The sequence below is a fragment of the Cynocephalus volans genome, chromosome 8 (assembly GCF_027409185.1).
Source record: "Cynocephalus volans isolate mCynVol1 chromosome 8, mCynVol1.pri, whole genome shotgun sequence".
Lineage (NCBI taxonomy): Eukaryota > Metazoa > Chordata > Mammalia > Dermoptera > Cynocephalidae > Cynocephalus > Cynocephalus volans.
In genome coordinates this window covers 132,165,385-132,188,837 of record NC_084467.1, presented here as the reverse complement: position 1 = coordinate 132,188,837, position 23,453 = coordinate 132,165,385, and the positions used below count along the sequence as shown (strand labels likewise).

Here is a 23,453-nt window from a genome sequence, read left to right as displayed (position 1 = left end):
AACCTATTTTTGAATATCTTTGTATGGGCTCTCAACTGCTGCCCTTGTACAGCATGGATTTATGTCTATATCAAGGTAAATAAACACTCTCATCTAACAGGGGGACTCTCCTGATGAATCAAACCCAGACAAAAGTGAAATGCATTTAATTCTAAGTTCCGAAAACAATAGAAACTTGATATTTAAAAAAAAGATCTACTATGAAGTGGTTTTAGTAAAAGAATGATTTTCCATGTCAGGAAACTGACTATGGTTCAGTAGGATAAAGCAACGTAATATCAGCACTTTGAGTATTTTCTCTTTTGTATTCAGATAAGAAGGCAACATGGGGAAGTGCGGAAAGGCTTTGGGATGGTGTGAAAGAAAAAGGAGTGATGAAGTTGGACAGTTCAATAGTATCACTTAACTGTTAAGAATATCTGCATATTATATCTGTATCTCTTCTCAAGGGGAAAGGAGATGATGTTCATAAGGCAGCTGTAGATCATGCATAAAAAGAAAAGCTGAAAGGGAAAATTCACTTGAAAGTGCTCTGTGGCTACAGGATCCTGAGTGAAAATCATATGTGACTGTACAGAGAGTCCATGAACTCCCACGTGAGGAGAAAGGCCATTTTAATTTTCAGGATACAATTGGAATACAAATATTAACACCTTCTCACCTTATCCCACTCCAAAGAGAGAGAAAAATGAGGCAAAAATCATACTTTTTATGTTTATAATCTTGGTATGAAAAAGCTTACAGTAGGTATGGTCCTTTATTTTCAGTGATACATAATCATCACTCCAAATTAACACTCTCTTTTCAGGAATTGAGAAAATAAGACATCTATTCATAATGAAAAGAGAATGCCTTTGTCCAAATAAGACAAGATGGAGAGAATATTAAGGAATTAACGGGTATAACATAGATTGTAAGTTGTTCTTGTTCAAAGCCTAGGTTTTTCAAATTTTTATTTACTTCTTTCTTTATTCATATTTATTTAATGAAGGATATTAAATTCAACCATCTTCCTCACTGTTCTGTGTCCTCTGGGGAGTTGTATTTGCAGACATTGTATATTGTACAGTATGATTTACCATTTCCATTTTACCAAATGTTTTTTAAAGGACTTAAATGGACATACAGTTTTAACTTAGTGAACACTTTAAGAAGAAAATTCAGGTCATAGGACAAACTGTTGAAGGCAGAACTGCTTACTTTAATTTTCACTAGCCATCTCAACTGCAGCTCTTGCTTTTATAGGACTAATGTGAATAGTATTTTAGTGCACATTATATTTCTCATGCCACTAATAGTGCTCTAGCACTTGAAAGGGGGACTCAAGCTTAAAGATTATATGTCTAGGCTTTTTTTTTAACCCCAGTAAAATCTTTAAGGAACTTGTCTTCCTTAGTTTTACAACATAGACCATAAAAAGTTATTTTGTGGGAGATGTTCCTGAATTTTTGAGGAGTTTTGTTAAGGGGTAGGGTTAAAGAAGATGCATCTAGGTGCTCAGGGTGGGGAAGGTTGGGTGAGACATCACTGAAGGAATAGTACACTGGAGGAGAAGAAAATTCTCCTCTACCCTCTTATGTTTTCTGGTTGGGTCTGAGAAATAAACTGCCAACAGATGGATTAACAGGAGAAAAGGCATACAAATTTATTTGATGTTAAAAGTTTTACCTGACAAGGCGGGGGCGGGGGGGGGTGAGGAGGGGCTTTATAGAACAAAGAGAAAACCCACAAAGAAATGGCTAAGTTTGGAGATTTTTATACCATTGGGACAAAAGAAGATAAATTTGAAGAGAAGTGACAAGACAAAAGAAAGACATTGAGCTTCTAGGGATGACAAATAGTAGGAAAGCAAATATGTGGGAAACTAATGGTAGATAAGAGCTAGTTAGTAAGGTTTGTTTGTGTAGACTCTTACTTGGTGCCCCCCTCACCTTCAGTGATGAGATTGTTATCCACTTCCTGGTATAGGATGTGGCTGGGAGTACAGATTGGGGGGGAACATACCTTCACCAGAGGAATCTATGATTTGTTAATAGGCAAGAGAAGGGTGGAGAGCTCATCTTGTGTCTGCTTTTTCTCAGTTGCCTTTAGCTCAAAATACTCCTTATGCCAGAATGGCATGTATTGGGGTTGTATATTCTGATCTATAACATCAAAGAAAGATTAATCCTATCTCTTTCTTGCATAAAGACAGCTATTGACTCCTTGTTGTCTGCAAATAAAATTCAAACTCTGGCATGGTACAGTTAATTTGCATGCTTTCCCCAGCTTGCTGTTACCATTTCATCACACACGCTGCTTTTTAATCACACAATTTCTCTTCATTCCAAACCATTTTCTTTAGAATTTATCGCATTCACATGACTATGTTCCTTTGCCGAACTTATCCTCCATCTTTTCTCCTGAGAAATTTCAACTTTTACTCTTCCATGTTTCATTTGTGGCCTTGTCTATGAAGCCTTTCTTATCCCTTCCAGGCAGAGGATCATCTTCTTCTTGCTTCCTCAGTTGCCCCTTTGAACTCTGTATTACAGGAATATAATAGTTTTCTGTTTAAAAGTCCACTTCCCTTGCTGGTCGATAATCTCAGGATCAGACATTGTGTCTTATTCCCCTTCAGAATTTCAGTACCCAGCACAGTATCTGGCATGTGATATCTACTGTAATGATAATGATGGATGAATAAAATGGCATAGAATTAGTAATCTTTATGCTAAAGCCACTATAGTATCATGCAAGTGCTGTTATGATGAAAGTTTATTCTCTCTATGGAATCAGTTGGAGGCTTACCTTATATCTCTGAGTTCTCCAGAGAGACAGAAACAAGGGGATATATAGATAGAGATAGATGAGAGGGAATTTATTAGAATTGGCTCACGCAATTATGAAAGCTAAATCCCACCATAGGCCAAGGAGGCTGGTAGCATGGTTCTGTCCCAGTCTGAAGGCCTCGGAACCAGGGAAGCCAATGATGTGACTCTAGGCCTAGGCCTGAAAACTCAGGGGCTGCTTGTACTAGTCCCAGACTACAAAGGCTGGAGAACCTGGGGTTCTGATGTCCACGTCAGGAAAAGGGTGTCTGAGCTCAGGAGAGAGAGTGAGAGCTAATTTGCCTTTCCCCTACTTTTTTGTTCTCTCCAGTCCCCCAGCCACTTGGATGGTGCCCACCAACATTGAGGGTGGGTCTTCCCGACTCAGTCCACCAACACATGCCAGTCTCTTCTGGAAAGACAGTCACAGACATACCTAGTGCTTTATTAGCTGTCTAGGTATCCCTTAATCCAGTCAAATTGACACCTAAAATTAACTATCACACCATATCACCTTGAAGGTCAGGGAAATCTTTCTGGAGAAGTTTCTGTCAGAGCCAGTTTCTAAAGGCTATTAGCCAGGGACCTGTACAAAAATTGCTCTTGAGGTCATCAATATACCATCTAATGGCCAAATCCAATAATCTTTTATTATAAGCAATTTTTTCATCTCCTTATGATTTTTGACAGTTTTGGCTGTCTTCTCTTTCTTAACTCTTCTTTTGATCTCCATAATAATCTTCTGGTTTTCTTCCTACCCCTTTGATCATTTTGGGCTCTTTTGCTTGTCTTTCTTGAAAACAAAAGCTAGGAGTGGCTTTCTCTCACTTAAAGAACGATAATTTATAAGATGCATGCTTTGTGTCAGGCGCTTAGGTGTATGTCTCATTTGATTGTAAGAGTTCTGTTACCTCAGTTTTATTAGCATTGTTTTATAGTTGAGGAGATGGAGATTCAGAAAGGTTAAGTAACTCGCCCATGATGACAAAGTCTGGAAGTGTTAGAGCTTTGAATTCAAGTCTTTCTGACTACAGAAACTGTTTATTCCACTCTTCTCCTCTGTCTATACAGCATTTATGTTTTGCGTATGGGTTTTGTTAATCTCATCTTAGGGATACAGATGGTCTTATATAGTTCTGACCCATTTCATCCTGAAAGCCAATTACTGACATATCCACAAATACATAAGTGAACTCTTAAGTTTTTTTTCACCTCTTAGGTGATCAAGAGTCTTAGAATTGAATATAAAGTTTGACTTTCCACTTTAATAGGTATGGGATCCCAAGTTGGAAGTCTGGTTGTTCCTTAAAACTGAAACACAAAATAAGATAAGGAGAGGATAGAATCACCAGATAGAAAACTCCTGACTATTTACATTTTGAGAAAGCCCTGAAGATGTACTTGATCTACCATACGAATCAAGTTCACAGTAATGATGGTAGTTTATCTGGAAAGATTTTAAATCTGATGATAGTACAGTCATCCCTTGGTATCTCTCTGCAGGGGATTGGTTCCAGGACCCCACACCTAACACCTACCTCTGCCCGCAAGGATACCAAAATCCACGGATGCTCAAGTCCATTATATTAAATGATGTAGTATTTGCATGTAACTTATGCAATCCTTCCATATAATTTAAATCATTTCTGCATTACTCATAATACCTAATACATGTAAATGGTATGTTAGTAATAGGTATACTGTATTTTCTTTTATTTGTGTTTTTATTGTTGTATTTTTATTTTTTATTTTTTAAAAATATTTTTGATCTGCAGTTGGTTGAATCCTTGGGTGGAGAGCCTGCAGATACAGGGGGCCAACTGTAATTGACTCAGGAATGGGGAGATGAGAGACCCTCATTTTTCCTCCACTCTTTGGTGTTGTTTAAATTTTTTTACCACATATGTATATTAGTTATTCAAGTAAAACAATAAATTTTTTTAAAAAATTAAGGTGTCACAGTAATCCTTGAAGAATACACTGTTGTCCCCATTTTTTAATCTAGCAATCTTGCTAAACGCTCTTAATTTTAGTTATCCATTTTGACCTTTTTTGGATTTTTTTATGTAGACAGTATCATCCACAAATAATGCAAGTTTAATGTCTACCTTTCTAATACTTACACCCTTATATCTTTTATTCATTGTGTCTTATTTCAACTGCTAGAATCTTTAGTGTAATTTTAAATAGAACTAATCATATCTGGCATATTTGTCTTATTCCTCACCAAAAGGAAAACTTTTGAATATGTCACCATTAAGTATGTCTGCTGTGTGACGGTTTTTGTAGACATACTTACAAGGAAGTTTTTTTCAACTCTCAACTTGCTAAGTGTTCTTATGCATAAATTAATGCTGAAGAACATTATTACTTTTTTTTTTTTTTTTTTTAGTAATTTCTGTCTTTTCTTTTTTCTCGGTCAGTCTAGATAAAGGTTTGCAAATTGTGTTGATCTTTTTAAAGAATCAAAACACAAAAAGACTTTGAAGCAATCTGCAAAGCATCATTGATGTAAATATTTTAATCAAACATTAACTGCATACAATTGTTTTAGAGTATAATAATCATTATATATATTGTGTAATTTGTTAAATATGTAACTATCATTCATTTTCTTTGACAAACTTTTTGTCAGCTGGTGTGATTGTATTTATTTATGTGTTTATTTTATTAGTTATGAATATTCATTGGGTACAAAGCAAATTGTCACAACTCGTGCATAAGATGTGATGCCCAGATCCATACTGTCAACATGTCCATTACGACAAGTCGTGATTATAACCCATGTCCCCCACCCAATTATCCCCTCATTTATCCCCGATCTCCTTCCCCATCCCTGTTTCCCACCGCCACTTTGTATCCCTAGGTATGTTCTCTCCCTCTGCAAGTCCAATACACCACTGCGGTCTTTCTTTCCTTTCTTCTTTATTGCTTATCCCCCACTTATGAAAGAGTACATATAGCATTAATCCCTCCGTGCTTTGCTTATTTCACTCAACATAAGTTTCTCCAAGTTCATCCATGTTGTTGCAAATGGGAGAATTTCATTCTTTTCTATGGCAGAGTAGTATTCCATGGTGGATATATGCCAGAGTTTCCTTATCCAATCATCCATCGATAGACATTTAGGTTGGTTCCCTATCTTGGCCATTGTGAGCAGAGCTGCGATGGACATGGGAGTGCAGGTATCCCTTCTACATGATAATTTCCATTCCTTTGGGTATATATGCAGAAGTAGGATTGCTGAATCATATCGAGGATCTCTCTGTAGTTGTTTGAGAAACTTCCATACTGTTTTCCATAGTGGTTGTACTAATTTACAGTCCCACCAACAGTGTAGGGAGCATTCCCTTCTCTCTGCATCCTCACCAGCATTTGTTATTCTCATTCTTTTTGATTATACCCAGTTTAAGTGGGGTGAGATGATATCTCAGTGTGGTTTTAATTTGTATTTCCCTGATGACTAGTGATGTTGAGCATTTTTTCATGTACCTATTGACCATTTGTATGTCTTCCTTTGAAAAATGTCTATTCAGTTCCTTTGCACATTTTTAATTGAGTTATTTGTTTTTTTACTGTATAATTGCTTCAGTTCCTTGTATATATTGGATATTAATCCTTTGTCAGGTGCACAGTTAGCAAACATTTTCTCCCACTCTGTAGGTTGTTGTTTCACTCTCTTGATTATTTCCTTTGCTGTGCAGAAGCTTTTGAGTTTGATATAGTCCTGTTTATTTTTTCTTTCGTTGCTTGTGCTTTCAGGCTCATATTCATAAAGTCTGTGCCCAGACCTAGTTCCTGAAGTGTTTCATCTATATTTTCCCTTAGTAATTTTACAGTTTCACATCTTATACTTAAGTCTTTAATCCATTTTGAGTTGATTTTAGTATACAGTGAGAGGTGCATGTCTAGTTTCATTCTTCTACATATGGATATCCATGTTTCCCAGCACCATTTACTCAAGAGGCAGTCTTTCCCCCAGTGCATGTTTTTGTTCCCTTTGTCAAATATCAGATGGCTGTAAGTGTAAGGAGTGATTTCTGGGTTCTCTGTTCTGCTCCACTGGTCTAAGTGTCTGTTTTCTGCCAGTACCATGATGTTTTGGTTACTATAGCTTTGTAGTATAATTTGAAGTTGGTTAATGTTATACTTCTGGCTTTATGTTTTTTGCTTAGGATTGCTTTGGCTATTCGGGGTCTTCTACTGTTCCATATGAATGTTGGGATTGTTTTTTGCATGTCTGTGAAGAATGTCATTCGTATTTTGATGGGGATTGTATTGAATCTGTAGATTGCTTTGAGTAGTATAGACATTTTCACAATGTTAATTCTTCCAATCCAAGAGCATGGAATGTCTTTCCATCATTTTGTGTCATTTTTAATTTCTTTCAATAGTGGTTTGTAGTTCTCATTGTAGAGATCTTTCACCTCCTTGGTTAAATTGATTTCTAGGTGTGTGTGTGTGTGTGTGTGTGTGTGTGTGTGTGTGTGTGTGTGTGTGTGTGTGTGTGTGTGTGTGTGTGTGTGTGTGTGTGTGTGTGTGTGTGTGTGTGTGTGTGTGTGTGTGTGTGTGTGTGTGTGTGTGTGTGTGTCGTAAATGGGCTTACTTTCTTGATTTCTCTTTCTGTTAGCTCATTATTGGAGAATACAAATGCAACTGATTTGGGGGCATTTATTTTGTATCCTGCAATGTTACTGAAATTAGTAACCAGCTGTAGGAGTTTTTTGATAGTATTTAGGTTCTTCTATATATAGTAACATGTCATCAGCAAATAGGGACAGTTTGACTTCATCTTCTCCAATCTGGATGCCCTTTATTTCTTTCTCTTGCCTGATTACTCTGGCTAGTACCTCCAGTACTATATTAAATAGTAGTGATGAGAGTGGACATCCTTGTCTGGTTCCTGTTCTTAAAGGAAAAGCCTTCAGTTTTTCCCAATTCAGAATGATACTGGTGGTTGGCTTGTCATAGATGGCTTTTATTGTGTTGAGATACTTTCCTTCTATACCTAATTTGTTGAGAGTCTTTATCATGAAAGGGTGTTGAATTTTGTCAAATGCTTTTTCAGCATCTATTGAGATAATCATATGGTTTTTGTCCTTAAGTTTATTGATTTGATGTATCACATTAGTTACTAACTTTCATATGTTAAACCATCCTAGCTTCCCTGGGATGAATACCACTTGATCGTGGCATATAATTTTTTTTGATGTGTTGCTGTATTCTGATTGCCAATATTTTGTTGAGGATTTTTTCATCTGTGTTCATCAAGGATATTGGCCCATAATTTTCTTTTTTGTGTGTGTGTCTTTATCTGGTTTTGGTATCAGAGTTATGTTGGCCTCATAGAATGAGTTTGGGAGAATGGCTTCTGTTTCAGTTTTTTGGAATAGTTTGAGGAGAATTGGTATGAATTCCTCTTTAAAGGTTTAGTAGAATTCAGGTGTAAAGCCATCCAGACCTGGACTTTTCTTTGTTGGAAGATTGCTGATTACTACTTCAATATTGTTGCTTGTTATTGGTCTGTTCAGGTTTTCTACCTCTTCTTGGTTCAGTCTGGGTAGTTTGTATGTGTCCAGAAACTTATCCATATCTTCCGGATTTTCATATGTTGTCATACAGTTTATAATAGTCTCTAATGATTCTTTGTATTTCTGTGGTATCAGTTGTAATGTCTCCTTTTTCATTTCTGATATTTGTTATTTGGGTCTTTTTTTTTTTTTTTTTTTTTGTTAATCTTGCTAATGGTTTGTCTATTTTATTTATCTTCTAAAAAACCAACTTTTTGTTTTGTTGATCTTTTTTATCATTTTTTGGATCTCTATTTCATTTAATTCTGCTCTGGTCTTAATTATTTCTTTCCGTCTACTACCTTTAGGATTGGATTGTTGTTGTTTTTCAAGATCTTTGAAGCATAGTGTTAGGTTGCTTATTTGAAGTCTTTCCATTCTTTTGATGTAAGCATTTATTGCAATAAATTTGCCTCTAGTACTGCTTTTGCAGTATTCCACAGTTTTGGTATGATGTATCTTTATTTTCATTAGCTTCAAGAAATTTTTTGACTTCCTGTTTAATTTCTTCTTGTACCCATAGTTAGTTGAGGAGCAAGTTGTTTAATTTCCATGTGTTTGTATAGTTTCCAGAGTTGTGCTTGTTATTGATTTCTAGTTTTAATCTGTTGTGGTCTGAAAAGATGCTTTAAATAATTTCAGTTCTTTTTAATTTGTTATGACTTGGTTTGTGACCTAACTTGTGGTCTTTGCTGGAGAATATTCCCTGTGCTGATAAGAAGAATATATATTCTGTGGTTGTTATATGAACTGTTCTGTAGATATTTGTCAAGTCTAGTTAGTCTAAAGTGTAGTTTAAATCCTGTGTTTTTCTGTTGATTTATTGCCTGGATTATCTGTCCATTGTTGAGAGAGGGGTGTTCAGTCCCCTCCTATTATCGTATTGGGGTCTGGTCTCTTTCTATTTGCTATATATATCTAGGTGCTCTGGTTTGGGGTGCATATATGTTTCTGATTGTTATGTCTTCTTGGTCTTCTGGCTGAATAGGCCTTCTTTGTCTCTTCTTATAGTTTTTGTTTTAACATCTATTTTATCCAATATAAGAATATCTACTTCTGGTTGTTTGGGGTTTCTGTTTGCTTGGTATATCTTTTTCCATCCCTTTACTCTTAGTCTGTGTGTGTCTTTATATGTGAGATGAGTCTCTTGCAGACAGCATATAGTTGGATCTAGCTTTTCTTTTCTTTTCTTTTCTTTTTTTTTTTGGATCTAGCTCTTTAATCCAATCAGCCAGTCTGTGTATTTTGCGTGGGGAATTTAATCAGTTTACATTTAGGTTTGTTATTGAAAGGTATTTTCTTACTCCCAGCATTTTTTCAGTTTTCGTTTGGATGTTTCAAATATCTTTTGTTTCTTTCTTTTCCTTTATTGTTTGTCTTCTGTGTTTGTTGGTGTCTTGAGGTGATTAGATAAAGTTTATTTCTCTTTATCATTAGCATTTTTGTTCTACTGGTGGGTTTAGTTCTTGTGTATTCATGGTAGTGATGGGTGTTTTTCAGATACCTGGTACAGTATCCCCTTGAGGATTTCTTGTAGGGCTGGTTGTGTGGTGGTGAACTCCTGCAGTTTTTGTTTTTCTTGGAAATATACTATTTCTCCTTCATTTCTGAAGGATAGCCTCCCTGGTTATAGTATTCTTGGCTGGCAGTTTTTTTCTTTTAGTATCTTGAATATATCATCCCATTCTCTTCTGGCTTGTAGATTTTTTGTTAAGAAGTCTGCTGTTAGTCTGATGCAGACTACCTTATAGGTGACTTGATGCTTTTCTCTTGTTGTGTTTAGGATTCTCTCTTTGTCTTTGTGAGTTTTGCCAATTTGACTATAATGTGTCTCAGAGAAGACCTTTTTTGGACTGAATCTGTTTGGGGATCTTTAAGCCTCCTGAATCTGAAAGTTCATGTCTCTCCCCATACCTAGGAAATTTTCTACTATTATTTCATTGAGTATGTTCTCAATGCTTTTTCCTTTCTCCCCTCCTTCAGGAATACCCATGATTTGAATGTTTGTGCTATCTTTCTTAGATTTTCTTCATTTTTTAAAATTCTGTTTTCTTTTTGGTCCACCTGAGTTATTTTGAAGAGGTTGTCTTCAAGATCAGAAATTCTTTCTTCTGCTTGCTCTAGCCTGCTCCTTAAACTCTCAGTTGTGTTTTTTATTACGTTGGGTATTTCTTCAGTTGCATGAGTGCTGCTACATTCTTTTTTAAAGTATCAATCTTTGTAAACTTCCTCCTTCATGTCCTGGATAGTTTTGCTCAGTTCATGTGTCCTCTGACTGCACCTTCTTGTATCTCATTGAGTTTCCTTAAGATTTTTACTCGGAATTCCTTTTCAGTTATTTCAAGAGTTTTCCTGCTCTTTGGGGTCTGGTACTTGAGAGTTCCTTTGGTGGACTCATCTTTTCTTGTTTTTCCATATTTCTAGTATCTCTACATTGATGTCTGGTCATCTGATAGAGCAGTTGCTGTTTCTATTTCTCTCCTTCCCTAGATTCTGCTGGTGACCCTCCTAATATCAGTGCAGTTGAGTGGTCAGCAGTCTGCCTGCACAGTGGTAGTGGCAGTGGCAGTGGCAGCTGCAGCTGCTGCTGTAGTAACAGGTCACTCTTGCAGATGTGCTGGCTGTGGCACTGGCTTTGGTGGGCTGCCCATGTGACAGCAGTGGCTCCAGTGGCAGCGGGCTGCTCACACTACAATGGTGGCAGTTGCCTGCTTGGCTGTGGTGTCTGCATAAGTGGCCCATGCAACTATGGTGTCCTCAGCATCAGCAGTGTTACCTGCCACTGCAAAAACCACAGATGTGAGGGAGGCAGTTACAACTGCCAGCTGCTGCAGCTGCCTCCCTAGCATCTGTGGTGTCATTGGTGGCAGCTGGGTTACCTCATGGGGATGGCAGCAGCACCAGTGGCTGCAACTGCCTCCCTCATGTCTATGGTGTCCGCAGCAACATCAGGGCTACCTCATAGTGGCGGCAGTGGCTCCAGCAGTTGCAGGTACCTCCCTCATGTCTGCACCGTCCACAGCATCAGCAGGGTTATATCATAGCAGTGGCAGCAGCACAGGCAGATACAACTGCCTCCCTCACGTTTGTGGTGTACACAGCAGCAACAGGGCTAACTCATGGCGCCAGCAGCAGCACTGGTGTTAGCAACTGCCTCCCTCATGTCTACAGTGTCTGCAGCAGCAGCAGCAGCAGCAGTGCCAGCAGCTATAACTGCCTCCCTCACATCTATGGTATTTTCAGTGGCAGCGGCACTGGCAGCTGCAAATCCCTCCTTCACATCTCTAGTGTTCACAGTGGCTGTGGAGTTACCTTGCAGTGGCAGCAGAGGCACCAGTGGCTACAACTGCCTCCCTCACATCTGTGGTATCATTGGTGGTGTCCTTGGCAGCAGTGGGGTTAACTCACGGTGGCAGCAATAGTGGCACTGATTGCAGCCTCCTCTCTCATGTCTGGGGGGAACTGCTCTGCAATTGGCAGTAGTTCTGGGACCGGATAATGGCTCTGGTGACTGCGGCAGTGGTAACAGTGAGCCCATTTCGATCTTCTTCTGTGGAAGGAACACACTCTGGGCACCTCTTTCTGCCATCTTTCCAGAAATCTGTGCTTTTTAAAATAAGTATCTATTCTGGTTAAAAGTGGGGGGAGATGGAGAGCAGAAGTATTTATTATGGTAAGTAGCAAGGCTTACACATAAAAAGATCCTTATTTTAAATTGAACTGGGAAAGAAGAATAAAAATATTTACCTCTTTTGATAATCCATTACTATATTCTGGAGGGAAAATGTTTAGTTTCATAACTGGAATGGTCTTCACATTATGCTGAATGGTTTTAGAGACCTTTTAAATATGGTAGTGGTAAGGGGTATATATATATATATATATATATATTATGTTGGGAAATCAGAAAATATTTAAATCACAAATAATGAGATTTTTATTGCTAAAGACCAATACTGGATTTAAAGTAAATTTATACATTTTTGTGCCTGTGTGTATTTGTTTTATGCATTTTAAATTGATGTTATTGAAGTATGGTTTATATATATGTAAATTACATACATTTTGAGTTTAATGAATTTTAACAAATATATACACCAGTGTGACTCCTGCCTTAATTCAGATATAAAACATTTTCATCACCCAAAAAGTTATCTTTTGTTACTTTGTAGCAAGTCCCCTCCCCTTCTTCAGTCCATGCTACTACTAATCTGCTTTCTGTCACCATAGGTTAGTTTTGCTTCTTCTAGATTTTCATGTAAAAGGAATAATACAATATGTACTTTTTTCGTGTCTGGCTTACTTTGTTCAGCATGACATTTTTGTATTATCGAGTGTATCTGTAGTTCTTGTTTATTCCTATAGTATTTCTATTTTATGACTGTACCACAAGTTATACCACAAGTGTATGTATCTGTTCACCAATTTTGGATATTAAGCTTGTGTCCAGTTTTGACCTGCTTTGAATAAAGCTTCTGTAAACATTCACAAACAAGTGTTTGTGTGGATATGTGTTACCGTTTCTTTTTGATAAATACTTAGGAGTATAATTGCTAAATCGTAGGATAGGTGTGAGTTTTAACTTTATAGTAAACTGTCAGACCTTTTTCTAAAGTTGTGTATTTTGCAATCCTGCCAGCATTCTAAAATCATTCCAGTTGTCCCATACACTTGTCAATACTTGATGTTGTCAGCCTTTTAAAATTTATTGCAGTAAGTGTGAGTAGTATCTTGAAAATTTTGATGAAGTCCAATTTATCAGTTTTTATTTTCTTTAATGGTACATGTTTTTTGCATTCTAAGAAATATTTACCAACTCAAAGATTTTCTCCTTTGTTTTTTTTTCCTAGAAGTTTTATTGTTTTAGCTTTTATGTTTATGTCTTTGGTTAATTAAAATTAATTTTTGGAATGGGAGGATGTAAGGATTGAGGTTAACTTTTTTTCATATACACAGTTGTTCCATATACATACAGTTGTTTCAGCACTATTTGTAAAATTACTTTCTCCTTACTTGCCATTGTTTTGAAACTCAGTTGATCATGTATAGATATGTTTCTGGGCTTTCAATTCTCTTTCATTGGTTCATGTCTATTCTTAAAAAACCAATTTGAATATTTGGATAAGTCCCATTTAGACATGATGCATTATTCTTTTTATAAGTGGCTGAGTTCTGTTTACTGGTATTTTGTTAAGATTTTTTATGTCTGTTTATAAAGGCAATTGGTCAATAAGTTTCTCTTTTTTTTTTTTAAATAATGTTTTTCTCTGGTTTTGTTTGATTCATAAATTGAGTTTAAAAGTATTCCTTATTCCTCAATTTAACAACTGTCTTTCTCCTGTCATATTTGGGAATTTAAATCTTTCATAGAATTTGTTCATTTTTTTACCTGTTGGCATAAAGTTTTCATAATATTTATTCCTTGACTATCCTTTTAATATCTGTAGGATAGATAGTGTCCCTTCATTCGTTTCTGAGATTATTAATTTACTGTTAATTGTCCTGTTGTCTTCTCGATTTGTGGGTTTGTATTTTCTCTCTTTTTTTCAGGGGTTTATCAATTTTATTGAATTTTTCCAAGAACGAGCTTTTCATTTTAATAATTTTTGTCTATTTTCATCTGTTTCTATTTTATTGACTTTCTCACTGCTGCCTTTCTTGTACTTAAGTTGTGCGTATTTTGCTCTTTTTCTAGCTTAAGGTGCAGATTATTATATCATTAATGTTAAATATTTCTGCTTTAGCAGTGTAAGCATTGAAAGCAGTAATATTTTATCTAAGTACTGTTTTATTTAGCTGCATTATACAAATTTTGATATGTTGTGTTTTTGTTATCTTTTAGTTCAGAATCATTTTTCATTTCCCTGTGAGTTCTTATTTGACCCCTGGGTTATTTAAAAGTATGTTTTTTAATTTCTTAATATTTGGGGATTTTTCCACATGTCTGTTTATTATCTTCTACTTTAGTTCTGTTTCATTAGAAAACATGCTTGTATGATTTCAGCCATTTAAATTTACTGAGTTTGTTTTTTTAATCATCTGGCATGTGGTCTTTCTTGGGGACTTCACATATACTTGAAAAGAATGTGTATTTTGCCATTTAAGTAAAATATTAATAAATATTAAGTTAATGTTAATTAGATCAATTTGGTCTTAATAATATTGTTGAAGTCTTCTACATATTTATTGATTTTTCTGTCTACTTATTCTTTGAATTATTGAGAGAAGAGTGTTGAAATCTCCCAACATGAATAAATGTATATGTTGTTTTATTCTGTTTTGTCAGTTTTTGCTTTGTGTATTTTGAAGCTCTATTTCACATATATATATATATATATATATATATATACATTTATGGGTTTTTTAAAATATGTAAATTGACCCTTATTTAATTATGAAATGTCCCTCTTTATCTCTGATCATAATTTTCATCATAAAGTACACTCTTTATGATATTAGTATAGCCATTTCAGCTTTCTTATGATTAGTGTTTGTATGGTATATCTTTGTCCCTCCTTTTACTCTATATCGACATTTTTATATTTAAAGTATGTTTCTTATGGACAGCAGAGTTGGTTCTTGCTCTTTTATTTATTCTTATAATCTCTGCTTTTTAATTTTAGTATTCAGACCATTTACATTTAATTATCAATATGATTGGGTTTATCTCTGTCATCTTGCTGTTTTTTATTTGTCCTATCTGTTCTATGTTCCCATGTCCCTAATTTCTTTCGTTTTTTTTAATTAAACATTTTTTTAATTTATTTATTTCCCTTACTGGCTTATTCCTATACTATTTCTTTTATATTTTTGGTGGTTTCTCTAAAGTTTATAATATTCTTGTGTAACTTTTCACAGTCTATCTTCATATTATATTATATCACTTTACGTATAATGGAAGAACCTTACAATAATATGCTTCTGTTTTCTCCTTTTATCCTTTGTGCTTTTGCTATTGGGTGTATTTTACTTCTGCTTATGTATAATCACCATAATACATTATTATTGTTTTTGCTTTAAATAGACGATTTTGTGTTAAAAGGAAAGCAAATATCTTTTATATATTTACTGACATATTGACCATTTCCAACAGTCTTTATCCTTTTTTAGATATGAGTTTTCATGTGATATAATATTTCTTCTGCCAGAAAAACATCCTTTAACAATTTCTTACAGTGCAGGTCTGCTTGTGAAAAATTATCTCAGCTTTAGTTTATCTGAAAATGTGTTTACTTTGTCTTTATTTTTAGGTAATATTTCTAGATTGACAGCTTCTTTTATCATCTTAAAGATACTGTCCTGTTGTCTTCTGGATTTGTGGGTTTGTATTTTGCAAATTTGGAAAATTTTTAGCCTTATGTCTTCAAATACTTTTTCTGTCCCTTTTCTTTTATTAGATTGCACATTGTCCTATAGTTTACTAAAATGCTAATCTCTCTTCTTTCCCACCAGCCTCTTTTCCACTGTCCTTTAATTGTGTGGTTTTTTTCTGTGCTGTCATATTTATCAATGTTTTATTTCCCCCTGCCTTATCTGTTGTTATCCCTATCCAATAATTTCTTATTTTAGATAATGTGCTTTTCAGGTGGAGAAATTCTATTTGGTTCTTATAATTATGTCTTCTGTTTCTTTTCTCATAACATAATTATAATACCTGCTTTAAAATTTCTCATTTACTGTTGCCTTTGTCATTGCTGGATCTGTTTCTATTTATTGGTCGCCTCCACACCCTGTTATATAGTTCATGTTTTTTGCTTCATTATTGGATGTCTGAATTTTGTTAAATTCTTTTAAGAGTATTGAAGTTTGTTTTGACAGAAAGTTAAGTTTTTTCAGATAAACTGGATTCTTTTGACATTTGTTTTTAAACTTTATTAGGGTGAATTCAAAGTGCAGTCAGCAAGCTTTTTTTGTAAAGGACCAGATAGCAAATATTTCAGGCTTTATGGGCCATGTGGTTTCTGTTGCAGATCCTTGATTGTACCAGTGTAATGCAAGAGCAGCCATAGACAATAGGTAAACAAGTGACCATGTTTATGTTCCAGTAAAACTTGAATACAAAAGATAGGCAATGGGATGTTATATATAACCCACAGGCTATACTTTGCTGACCCCTAGTCTAGAAAAGCATTTACTTTATGTCTAGTTTAGCCCTACTAGTAAAGTGTTACCCCTCTGGGAACTCTGCTCAGTGCCCTGAATGTTCACTGAGGTCTCTTCACTCTGACTGATCAAAACTTGAACATCTCCTGGCCCTGTGTGAACTCTGGGATTTGATATTATAGATTCCAAATAGTTGTGCTTTCCCTGTTTCATTCATTTTCCTGGCCTTGTGTGGTTTCACCCTATGAATGTGGAGTTTATTATTGGGACACAGAATCAAGAAGACCCCTATGCAAATTCCTGGAGCTCTACTTCTATGTAGTTTCCTCTTTTGTGGTACTTTGCCCTACAAATTCCAGCTGCCCTGCAGATACCCTGAACTTCTATCTCTATCCCTAAGTGAGTAACTCCACTATGTTTTGCTTAGATTCCACTATGCTTTATTTAGATTCCCCTTCCCTGCTTTGTAGGTCGAAAAATTGCCTCCAGCAGAAAGCCAGTGATTATAGGACTCACCTCATTTGTTTTCCTTCTCTCAGGGATCAGAGTTCTGTACTGCCTGTGGGCCAATGTTGTCTTATATATTTTGTTCAGTTTTCTAGTTTATAGTAGAAGAGCAGATCTATTCCATTTATTTGGTCATGGCCAGAAATGGAAGTTTGTTTTTATATATTTATATATTTTATATTTAAAATGCATTGTATATATTTATACCTATAGTAAAATTAATTCACATTTTAAATCAGTTATGTCTATCCCTAGGAGTAAGTCCTCAGAATTTTAATGTAATGGCTACAATGGTCCTTTTTAAAGCAAGCTAATAAAGAGAAAACTGTTCAGTGGATGCAGTTTTGTTTTAGTATTAGTATAATAGCGCTGACTTTATAAGTAAGGTGGTGTATATTTGTGTATGTATCTTCTGTTTTTATAAAAGACCTGCTAATTTTTCCATTGTCTTTCCTCAATCTCTTTATACTAAGAAAAAAATACTTTATTAGTTTAGCCTTGAGCAGAGATTTGCAGCAAATAATGAGAATTACTAGCTGGTATTTGTATTTTCTTTAGCAAGCTGACACAGAACTTAAATTAGGCTCTAGCAGATCATAGCTACAGCTAGGAATTACCAGTCATCCATAGTGCAAACAAGAATTATTCAAAACTTCCAGTAATAACCTTGTACATGTCACTTCCAGACCTCTATGCTAGAAGTAAAATATCTGGTTTTATTCTCTGTTGCATGCAAAAATTAATCTGAAGTCAATATCTGGCTGTCTGACAGAAAGTTTAGTCCTAAGTCACTGTTTTGTAATCACGTGGTCTTTGGGGGGAAGGGGTATACTGAGATGTAAAGCCATTATTTTTCTTTTGTTATTTGTTACTTTGAATAGTTTTGAGTGTTTATAAGAATTCTTAGGACTCCATGTCACTTATGTCAGTCCTAAAATATCATTCAAACCAGGCAATCAGTTCATATGTTGGCTTTTTATTAAATGAGATATTTATCTGTCTTCCACAAGAAAAGATGTTAGAGTTAACCCTCTAATAGCATCTAACATGACATCATCTATTAATACCATAGTAGTCCTGAGTTTACAGAGAGAAAGTGTTTATTCTTGTTGGATAGTTATCAGATACCTTCCTTCTTGGGTTTAGTGAAGTATGTACAGACTTCAAATCCCTCTTATGTAGTGATCTAGCTAAATTATCTCAGATATATTGAGCCTAATCTTTCATACCGTAAGGTAATATATCACACTTTTCCCGGTTTTCCTTCCACCAGGAATCAGAAGTTTGAGCTACATAATTTATAATCTCTGTCAAAAGTGGATTCTCCACTACTCCCAAGTGAATCCTCATCTTCACCAGGTTTCTCTGCCTTCCTCCTTTATATTGAAATGTGACTAGAAGTAGATGGCAGGAAGAGAGCTTCAGGCTACACATTTTTTATTGTTCTGACATTATGTATTCCCATAGCAGAGGGATTTGTTCTTAATGGCTGCTGCATCTAGTGGTGGTAGCTTCTCGCAGTTGCTTTCTTGCAGACTGGAGTCTTTCTCTTCCTTAAACAACAGCTAGATGGATCAGTCCTATTCTCTGCTTCATTTCTGAATGGTGTTTACAGGAGAGACATTTTTGGATTCTCTAGTGGCAGTTCTGATATCACACAGCTTGTTTAAAGTCTTTGCTAGAAGGACTTCCATATTGCACCACACAGTACTTCTTTTTGCTGTTTTCTAAGGCAGGCATAGAAATTCTGCCTCCTGACCAGCCTCAGGGTAAATTATTTTACTCCTTAAGGATACCCCAAACTCACTCCATCCACTTTCTAAATTCCATTCACTAAAGGTAGATAAATCCCAAATTTATCTTCCTGGTCTCCTCACCCCAAACCCACCTCCCCCAGATATGGAAGCATTGATTCCATGCACATTAAATCCCAGAAATAGCCTATCATTCCTGAAAGTGAATATTTAAACTAGTTCTAATAGAGAATACTCTAGTACTCATGTTACTGTGTTTAAGAACATGTGCTAATTTAAGGGAAACTCTCAGCTAGGGAAAGATTTAGCATTTCCCATGCCCACGTGTCTTTATTTCTTCTTGATACTACTGTGACCTTTGATATCACTAGTGACTACATCCAAGGAGTATTCTGATCCCATTAAAAATTCTAGGATAGTGGAAGAAACTTATTTTCTCATCTGCCAGTAGTAGTAACAAGATGAGTATTTTTCAAAATAAGCTTTACTAGAAATTAAGGGGAAAAATTAAAAATAGAAATGTATAAATTTATAAAACACAAATTCCTTATATCAAGGAAATTAAACTTTAATTCAGCTGGACTGTATGAAGTAACTTTCCTAGCATACAGGCCAAGAGTTTTTTGTTTGTTTGTTTTTCTTTTTTCTTTTCTTCATCACTTTGTCAGAAAGCTTGAAAGATATTCAGACAGGTCCTATCCTTCATAGAGGTTTGACTTCTTTATCTGTTTCTCATAGCTATCATTTTGAGTTGGTCTATCCATCAGCTATATGGACTCCATGACAGTTTTGAGTCTGTTCACCTCCTCTTAGCTGCCTACCCTGGACAGCAAAGGACTTCAGTACGCTTCAAGTTCCAGAGTCCTGTTAGGACACCCTGTTTCCAACAGGAGGCATGTCACAACTCTTCCTACTTTCTGAGATTCTCTTTGGTAAACTCCATCTTGTCCACTCCTTTTCATACTCTTCCTACTTTCCAGATAGATGGTTTTTTCCTAGGTTTAGAATATAAAAAATATTTTACCATATACATTCTCATTCAGGTAATCACCAAAGTTATCAAAAATGCATATGCTGAGTGATAGAACAATTAAAAAGAAAGTCTTCTCTCAGATGAAAATTCCTATTTTCTTTCTTTCTTTTTTGACTGGTAAGGGGATTGCAACCCTTGGCACAGTGTGGTCTGCACCGCGCTCAGCCAGTGAGCGCACCGGCCATCCCTATATAGGATCTGAACCCGCAGCCTCGGCGCTATCAGCGCTACACTCTCCCAAGTGAGCCACGGATCCGGCCCCTATTTTCTTATTTTCCTAATACCAAATGTCTATTCATAGAGATTTGTGCCAAAGATGTTGGCAGCATTTACATCAATTACTGGTATTTTATTGGAGAAAATGAATGAAGGAGGAGTGTTCTGGGGAAGCAATTGCTCATTTTGTTTTTCTCAAGTTATTTGTGTTTTATTTCAGACTTTGTTTCTCTTGGCAGTCCTTCCATTGGCAATTCTTTTACCTCTTATTTTTCTTTACATTCATGTTTTCTACTCTGCTTCTAACTTTATTTTTTTATTAAAACTTAATCCTTAAAATATGGGATTTTATATTTAAAACTCATAGTTAAAAACATGTTAAAGTTGGCTCTACACTTCAGATTCTATTGATGTCTTAGGATGAAGTGAAGAAAGAAGAGTGAAGAGGAAATTATTCTCTTGGACTGCCCTCCAGGAAATCCTTCTCTGTACTTTAAAAGCTCTTGTTCTTTTCTAGGAGTCCAATGTGCTGATCGCTGCTAACAGTCAGGGTACAATTAAGGTAAGCTATTTTATACATCTCCATTTTAAATTCAGATTCATTTTTAGACCATAACAGAATCATGGAAATATGCAATTGCACTGAGACTTAGAGATCATTCCAAATCATAGATCTCCTTGGAAATGGCTTGATTGAAGGAGAAAAGAGTATGGAGATGATAGTACTTGTTGAGGTTGGATAGATTCTGGATGGATCGATAGATTGCCTATTTGCAAAACGTGAATACTGTGAGCATTCACTGTGGGCCAAACACTCTTTTGGCTTCTATTATGCCAGTGCAGCTAAACCACAGGGCATTTAGTAGAGAGGGTCCAAAATATAGCAGGAGATGATTAGACATTCACCAGATGTAAATGTATCTTATTCTTCTTTTATTCTTCTCTTCCTCGTGTTTCTCTTTCTTCTCTTCCCTGACAAGTAAGTTTTTCCTCAGTTGCCAAGAAGGGGAAAAAGTATTTTAGTGTCCCACTGAAAATTGCTTCATCATGTGATTATGCCATTACTGTATTCTGAAAACTTGAATGTCCTTTGGCACACACTCGCAGTCAGAAATTCATACATAGTTTTCCACATACTTTTCTTTGTAATTAAGAGTTCATGGAGATAAAATTTTATCTAATTATGCCACTGGATATTTAGCACTTGTGTGTGATACACTGGATAAGTAAATCCTGAGCTAAGCAGTGAACTTTGTAAACAAAACACCATTTGGTGGAGGTTTTTAGTACATGGGTTTGATCAGCACTTATTCTAAGGGTACCTGTTCTTTCCACATATTTTCTGCTGATTTGGAAATATCAGGAAGTATTTTTTTTAATAATATTTGTGTATTTCCCCTGCCACTTTTGCCATGGCTTTGTTCAACTCATTCTAGGTGAGGAATAACCCAGAAACCAAGCGAGCAAATCCAAGCCTAACATCCTACAGAAACGAAATAAGCAAACTCAAAGCAGAAGAACTGCACTTTTAGCTGGTTAAACTAATTTACATGGTAGTCTCCTTTTTTAGGCAGCTAGTTTCTCTATTTAAACAGCCTCTTTAGAGAACCACAGACAGCTTAAATGAAAATTAGGCTTTTGAACTGATCAATGTTTATTATGTTCCAGGAGCCTCAAGCAAGATGGTAGGTCTTGGAATCTCTGATTTAAGTGTCTGCCAGTAGTCTTCCAGTCTCTGTTTATCTAATTCTCATGGCAAGGCATTAATTGAAAATGGTGTACCTTATTCCTCAGCAAGTTTGGCCTTTGGAGCAGTTGAGATTACTAATGTACCTGCAGTTACATAGGTACTTAAAGAATCTCACTGACAAATCTAAGATTTTGTTTAGCAGCATTTAGACCTCATATGTTAAGAAGTCTGCTTGCCAAATGTAAAGACAAAAAACATAGAAGCACAGATAAAAGTCAAGCATTAGAAGAGCAGGAGGGGAAAGGTTGTGCCTTTCAGTCTTTGCCACCTAGAATTGTAGTGTCCATGTAATGTAGTCCTTTTTGACAGTCTCATAATTATTCTCATTTATTACCCATTGGCTTCCTCTTATTTTTAGTTTTAGCAATATCACAACTTTTATGACAAGGTATTACTTTAACTTTAAAAACTAACAGAATATCGACACCAGATGATTGACTAGAAAAAGAATGAAGCAGTAGGAAAGGGAAAGATTTAGAGCCTGTTGTATACCTTTATCACTAAGCAGTGTTTACCATCGAAAGAAAGAAATTGATTAAAATCCTAAATAGTTATACTTTGAATTTTCTCTTAAGAAAATGGAAGGATACCAACATACATTACAAAAATGTTATATTCATGCTATGCATAAGCTAGTTCATTTATCCATATGTTTTATATAGCTTACCTTAAAGGCTTCCTAGTTAACTGTAGAGATAACTAATCTGAAAGAGTTCATGCAATTGTTGAATTGAAAGTAAGTAAGGATTAATGCCTAATCCCTTCAAGTTCTTTAGCATTCTACAAGTTGGGAAACGGTTTTTTGTTTTTTTTTTTTTGTTCTCCATTGGTAAATATAAATATGGTAAAGACTCAAGCACTTTCTGTATTTTAAAACTGTTTTATTGAACAGATTCTTTTTTTCCTAATTAGGTGCTAGAGTTGGTATGAAGGGTTTACTCAAGTCAAATTGTAGTTGATCCTGCTGAGATACATCTGCAGCTGAAATGAGAGAAGAAACAGAAACTGTCACGTGACGTCTTTCCCCAAAGTCATCAAGGGTTTTGGATTTGTTTTGAGTATTTTTTTTCTTTTCCTTTTTTTCCTCCTTTATGATCATTGGGACATTGAGAATGCCCAGTGAACTCTCCGCCATCAATGTAACTCCACGGACTTTGCTGCTGTTGGTGGTGTGGTTATCTAATTTTTGTGATAGGGAAACAAATTCTTTTGAATAAAAATAAATAACAAAAAATAATAAAAGTTTATTGAGCCACAGCTGAGCTGGGAAAGTTTTTGTCAAATGTGATGAGAGTTACTCTTTTCAAGAAGTAGCACACATGACAGTAAATATAATTTGTAAGGTTCATATTTCCAGACATCTTTGGAATTATGCATATCAACATAAACAAAATATAAAGTATATGAGTGTATATAGATTTCTCCCAGTGAATTTAATGTTTACAGTAGGTGGGAAGATTACTTTTGAATTCCTTTCTTCATTCTCTGACCAGATTTATATCATCAACAAATACCACATTCCCTAGTCCCTCTGGATCTGGCTTAGGATCTAAAATGTTGACATTTTGAGACCACATTTAAACAATGTGGAAAGGGAATGTCAGTCTCTGTGACAGCTAGCTCTGTGTTTGCCTTTGAAATGTCACATACATATATATATACACACACACACACGATAAGCCCTAAATGTAGACCAGACCAACTTATTTT

The 23,453-nt window shown here is 35.6% G+C and overlaps 1 protein-coding gene across 2 annotated transcripts in view; it reads left to right on the top strand.

Moving 5' to 3' along the window:
* COP1 (COP1 E3 ubiquitin ligase) overlaps positions 1–22,991 on the top strand; it is a 277,815-nt gene extending 254,824 nt beyond the window's left edge. For both annotated transcript variants that reach the window (XM_063104898.1, XM_063104897.1), the window contains exons 19-20: positions 20,511–20,555; positions 22,656–22,991. In XM_063104898.1, the coding sequence (XP_062960968.1) occupies positions 20,511–20,555; positions 22,656–22,673 (63 nt within the window). In that variant the 3' untranslated portion in view covers positions 22,674–22,991. The remainder of the gene's footprint in view (positions 1–20,510; positions 20,556–22,655) is intronic.
* Positions 22,992–23,453: the final 462 nt, after the last annotated feature.